The sequence below is a fragment of the Epinephelus moara genome, chromosome 1 (genome assembly GCF_006386435.1).
Source record: "Epinephelus moara isolate mb chromosome 1, YSFRI_EMoa_1.0, whole genome shotgun sequence".
NCBI lineage: Eukaryota > Metazoa > Chordata > Actinopteri > Perciformes > Serranidae > Epinephelus > Epinephelus moara.
The window spans coordinates 7,081,867-7,088,136 of NC_065506.1; the positions used below are offsets into that span (position 1 = coordinate 7,081,867).

The window sequence follows — 6,270 nt, forward strand, 5'->3', positions numbered from 1 at the left end:
GTGAAAAGTGAAAATAAATTATTCATTCAAAAGAATTACCAAAGTGAATCAAAATTATATTTAATCTGAAAAAATGTTTCACATACTTATTTTTATTTTGAATACATTGTTGTATTTTTCAAAATTCAAGATCAACACATGAATTTTCAGTTTCAAATTTTATTTTTTCAAGTACAAAACATTTGACCCTAATGTAGCTTCATACCTGCTGTAATCATACTGTGAGAGGATACAGCAATAGAAGATGGACTACCAACTGCCTTGAGAACACGCCTACACGGCCGACAAATCAACAGGACACCCAGAATTACAGCCTGAGCCAAATACCTACAGGGGACAATACCTCCAAGGGCCCCAGATCTCTAGGAGCCCCACACCTGCTGGGTCTTCTACACTGCAGGGGCTTCAGAACTTTAGACCTCCAGATCCCTGGCCTCTCCAAGGCCCCCATACCTGGAACAGTGCAACAACATTAGAGGACCAGACTTCAAAGCCCTACACTTCCAGGGGCTTAAAACTTACAGGGGCCACAGCTCCTAAATGACCTCAGACATATAGGTGCCCTAGACACACACATATAGATCTTTAATGATCAGTCTGTGCTATTAATGGACACTAATGTCCCACAATGCAATGCAAGAGGGAAATGGAGGAGTTGCACACAGCTTGAAAACATTAAAACTAATTAAGCATGGTGGCGAAACAGAAAAACAGTATCTTGAAATTCAGAGTTTGACTCATCGGCACACATATTGTCTGATTTCCTGTTTGTGTTAAAAAGTAAAGTATACTGACTTTTGTGTACTAACTCTAATATCATAAAAATAGTAGGCTATATTCTGTGTACAATTAGTTTCAATCAATCAATCAACCAATTAACCAATCAAGCAAGCAAGCAAGCAAGCAAGCAAGCAATTTTATTTATAAAGCCCAATATCACAAATCACAATTTGCCTCACAGGGCTTTACAGCATACGACATCCCTCTGTCCTTAGGACCCTCGCAGCGGATAAGGAAAAACTCCCCCAAAAAAACCCTTTAACGGGGGAAAAAACGGTAGAAACGGTAGAAGGGAGGGATCCCTCTTCCAGGACAGACAGAGGTGCAATAGATGTCGTACAGAACAGATCAACATGATAAATTAACAGTAATCCGTATGTCACAATGAGACAGAAGGGAAGACAGAGAGAGAGAGAGAGAGAGATACAGGACAGACAGTAATGATAATAGCTTACAACAACATTAATTTAAGTAATAATATTATAATAATAATTACGGCTATTTTGGTACAATATGTTGTAAGTATATATTAATATATGATAGTATATGTATGTGACAATAATCATATGTGTGTAATGACAGTAGAAGCATGACTAATGATAACAGTGGGATAATTATCAGTTGCTTGCACTGCTGCCTGACATTCCTCATACGACCACCAGATGAAGCCAAAGTAAAGTTTTAAATTCCACAGATGTCCAAACAGAAAGTTAACATCAGTACTGTGTTGTAGTACAGGACTGTGGCTGTGGTCAGCAGTGTGCTGTATTGCACCTGTAACCACACAGCCCTAGCACATTTGGTGCCCTTGGCGGACCTCCTCCTGGCCCCAAAATGCAACTAAACAACCTAGCTGACAACAATAGGCCTATATGATAATTTAGCAATATCACAGGAGAGGGAGAGATGTTGTATTGTATATCGTCACGGCTGTGGCCTCGTGCCGAAGACAATTACAGCTGTGACGATATACAATACAACATCATGACCTCAAGTGTGATATTGCTTTTATACAACAGTTCAACAGCAGCTTAAACAACAATGCTGAGTAAGGAAATGTTAACAAAAGGTAATGAAAGAAATTATTTAAGTAGGCTATAGCTGTATCCGAAACCGCATACTAACGTACTACATACTACATACTACATCAGTATGTACTGCATACTGCATACAAAATGTATCTGTTTCAACCTCACTCTGACCGTCACTACGGTCTTAAATGAATGATCGCCCTCGTTCTGCCTACTCTCGAGACCTTATGTAAACAAAGTCATGCCCATGACCCGGAGGCGGAACCTCCCGCACTATAAAAGCGGGGACAATTTCCGGCTCGACCTCTTTGCCTTTCTCGCCTCAGAGACCAGGTACAGGTAAGAATCTGATTTACTCTCATTTTCTCACCTTTCAATTCATCACCTATTTGGTGCAGGCGCCTTGTGTCCATGTGAATTGTGGTGGTTAAGCTACATTATAGGCTACTTGGTGGAGCATCCACATGGTAGCGTTAAGCTAATATTTCATCATTTCATTGTTATTGTTAGCAAGCTAGTGTTAGCATGCTAACTTTGGCCACTGTGTTGTGATGTTTGTGGTTTCTTTCAGAGCTATCCATCAGTGTAACATAGTGAGATATTCTTTCATTAAGAAGTATTGGTGAGTATTGTAGCCTCTATTGTGCCCTATATCACTGTTCGCAGTTGGTGGGGTTTTGTGTTGGTCCTGCTAGGTGCGTTCGCGCACTGGTGCGGGCCTTTTTGGTTTGGTGTGGGCTTCGTGGGGTACTGTTTGGCCTTAACCTGCTTGGGCAGGGGCAGCATGGCTTCACATGGCTGTCCGTTTTGCCGGTCAAAAATGGATCCCCGTGATGGGCACCGGGAATGCCCCTCATGCTTGGGGATGGCTCATTTGAAGGAGGATGTGGATAATCCCTGCAGTGCAGCCTGTGACCTGCCTAGGGAGGAGTGACTTTGTCGTGCTACCAGAGCTCACATTTCTGAGCGTGGTAGGGAGAAGGAACGGGGCCCAGAGAGGCCTGGTCATAAACGCTCTCGTAAGAGCTCTCGTGACCGTCGTCGAGAATCCCCTCCCAGGTTGAGCCATGAGGAGGTGCGTGACACTGCTAGCCGTTCATCCCCTGCTCCGGCAGCAGAGGGGGGCAGTTCAGACATGCACCTTAAGGTTCTCTCTGCTATTCAGAGTTTGTCTCAGAGGATGGACAGGTTTGAGGCTCATCAATCCTCCTCCTCTTCATCCTTCACTCCTGGCCAGAGCTGTGTTCCCCCACCTGGACCCCAGGGCCATGCTGCGGAGGCAGCTGCCGATGATGCAGATGTACTGTCTCTTTTTGCCCCTCACTCTCTGTCTGATGTGCATCATTCAGAAGGGGGAAGCCACTGGGGGGATCCCCATTCAGATACGGCAGAGGTTGATGATGACTCTGAGGTGGTGGGAGAGTCTTCCACTATTGCTCTTGTTGATAGTGTATTTAGTGCAGCAAAAATTGTTGGTCTGCAGCCCCCCATGTCCGATCCCATCCCTGTGGGAGGCATCTGGGAGGGCGTATCACAAACTGCTTCCCCACCATGTATTCCAGTGGCAGATGATTATGCTTCCATGCTGAGGACAGCATGGAAGAAACCATCCCAAAAGCCGCAATTTAATGCGGGCTGTAGAAGGTGTGCTAATGCCGGTTACCCAGTGGAAACTGGCCTAGGTGATATGCCACCTGTGGAGCAGGCCATAGCCTCCTGGACAGCGCTGGGGCCAGCACATGTGTCTGCTAATCCTCGCTGCCCCAGGAAAGAGTGTGCCAAGACTGACCGACTGATTTCACGCTCGTTTAATGCTGCTGCACGTGCAGCTCGTATGGGTAACGCCTTGGCTATCCTCCTGGCAGCGTTACGCAGAACCATGAGCGTGGAGGATCACGATTCCAAAGCTCTTATCGAGTCTGCTCTGTCAGCGCACTCACAACTAACACGTGACGTGGGGGAGGCTATGTCATCGGCCGTGTTATGTCGTAGACAGGTGTGGCTGGCTCAGACTCCCTTGCCAGATGCTATAAAGGCTGTGCTGATGAATCTGCCAGTGACGCCTGGTCAGGTTTTTCATTCAGGTTCTCAGGAGGTGCTGGACAGGGCAGAGCGGTCCATTACTCTGAGAGAAACTGTCCAACGGGCTTGTCGTAAGCCAGCCCCGGCTTTTCAACAGGGGTTTAAACCACCCTCCAAGTCACAGCAGTCTGGCTGGCCTAGACAGAGGGGTGGGGTTCAGGGGCAGCCCTTTCGAGCTCATGGTCAGACTTCTGCCAAAAAAACCCAGAGAAGGCCCCAGTACCGAGGGACTGGGCAACAGAAGACCTCAGGCAGGGGTGCAGACCTCAGGCAGGGGTGCAGGCAGGGGTGCAGGCAGGGGTGCGGCGGTTCTGCATAGGGGTCAAGGGCCAGCCGTCGACTGTCCCTCCCAACTTTCTTGGGCCAGTTGGGAGGGAATTGTGTCAGACCTGTGGGTCTTATCCACCGTAGCTCACGGTTACCGACTGCAATTTCGGCGGCGGCCCCCCCCTTTTTCAGGGGTCCGAACTACCATCGTCAGGGACCCCCTCCTAGAGCCCATATTGGTGGAGGAAATCCAAAGTGTACTTCAAAAAGGAGCCGTTTCAAAGGTGCCTCCCAGCGAACAGCTGACTGGGTTCTACTCCACCTATCACAACGGATGCATCGCTGACAGGCTGGGGAGCTGTCTGGGAGGGCAGGTCAGTGAGGGATGTGTGGGAACCCCCTTGGTCATCAGAACATATCAATGTGCTCGAACTGAGAGCTGTCCATCTTGCTCTGGTGGAGTTGTTGCCATTCATACGCTACAAGCATGTGCTGGTGAGAACAGACAGCACCTCAGCTGTGTACTACATAAATCACCAGGGTGGAACCAGGTCACTACGCTGTCTCCAGGTGGCCAAGGAGCTGTGGACATGGGCGTGGCCTCGACTGAGGGCAGTCCACATACCAAGTGTGGCAAACAAGGCAGCCGACACTCTGTCCAGGGCAGGGCCTCTTCCGGGAGAGTGGCGGTTGCACCCGGATGTAGTGGCCCAGATCTAGGCTCGATACGGTTCCCCCGAGTCGATCTCTTTGCGTCCAGGGACACCACCCATTGCCTGGAATGGTACTCCCTATCATGTCAGGAGGGCAGTCTGGGCTTGGATGCTCTGTCACAAGAGTGGCCAACAGACTTATTGTACACTTTCCCTCCTCTCCCCCTGCTTCCTCTTGTCCTCCGGAGGGTCAGAGTGGGTCATTGCAGAGTTCTGCTGGTGGCTCCATGCTGGCTGGGGAGGCCATGGTTTCCAGACCTGCTTCAGTTGGTCCAGGGCTGCCCGTGGCAATTACCGTCCCGAGCGGACCTTCTGTCACAGGTGGACGGCCAGATTTGGCACCCGAACCCAACTGCCCTGTGCCTGTGGGTTTGGCCACTGCAGAGCCCGTCTCTCAGCAGTTAGATGAGGCTGTCTGGGAGACCTTGAATAATGCTAGAGCTCCTTCTACTCGAGCTGGTTACTCAATGAGGTGGAAAATCTTTTCAGCTTGGTGTTCGGGCATGGCAGTTGACCCCGTGACCTGTTCTGTGCCACTGGTCCTTCGTTTTTTGCAGTCTCAGTTGGACCAGGGTAAGGTCGGCCAGTACTATTAAGGTTTATGCCTCATCTATTTCTGCGTTTCATAATGGGTACGATGGCCTGCCATTGGGTCGGCATCCTCAGGTGTGTCAGTTTCTGAAGGGTGCCCGTCGTTTGTGTCTGGGCCGCACCTTGCGGGCACCAAGCTGGGACTTGCCTTTTGTATTGAAGTCTCTTACTAGGGCCCCATATGAGCCCATTGCTGACGCAGATCTGAAGGCTCTGTCTCTCAAGACCGCTTTTCTTTTGGCTCTCTGCTCTGCTAAACGTGTTGGTGAGCTACGTGCCCTCTCTGTTCATGATGATTGTTTACGGTGGAGGGCAGATGGCACAGGGGTGTCGCTTTGGCCTAACCCTGCCTTTTTACCCAAGGTACTCAGTCCTCAGTCCGTGAACCAGGTACTGGAGTTGGGTCAGTTTCAGCCCTCTTCCTCTTCTCCGACAGAGCAAGTGGAGTTGCTTACCCTGTGTCCAGTAAGGGCATTGCGTGCATATTTGTCATGCACGGAGCCTCTGAGGAGGGCTCATTCTCAGCTTTTTGTTTGTTATGGTAAGGCGAGGCTGGGGTTGCCACTTACCAAGCAGCGTTTGTCCCATTGGCTGGTTGAAGTTATTTCCCATGCATATGCAGACCGTGGGTTTCCGGTTCCTGCAGGGATTTGGGCCCACTCGACCAGAAGTATGGCTACTTCTTGGGCGGCGCTGAAGGGTGTTCCTGTGGGGGACATTTGTGCTGCGGCGTCATGGTCTTCCCCTTGTACATTTGCAAGATTTTACAGGGTTAATGTGACCTGTTCAACACCTGTGGGCGCTGC

The 6,270-nt window shown here is 49.4% G+C and overlaps 1 protein-coding gene across 5 annotated transcripts in view; it reads right to left on the reverse strand.

The window, feature by feature from the left end:
- Positions 1-6,270, reverse strand: part of LOC126393157 (NLR family CARD domain-containing protein 3-like) — a 32,575-nt gene that overhangs the window by 2,635 nt on the left and 23,670 nt on the right. The window contains exon 12 of one of the 5 annotated variants that reach the window (XM_050049101.1): positions 332-453. The exons of the other annotated variants lie outside the window; for them this stretch is intronic. Coding sequence (XP_049905058.1) covers positions 406-453 — 48 coding nt within the window. The 3' untranslated portion in view covers positions 332-405. The remainder of the gene's footprint in view (positions 1-331; positions 454-6,270) is intronic. 5 annotated transcript variants of the gene reach the window in all.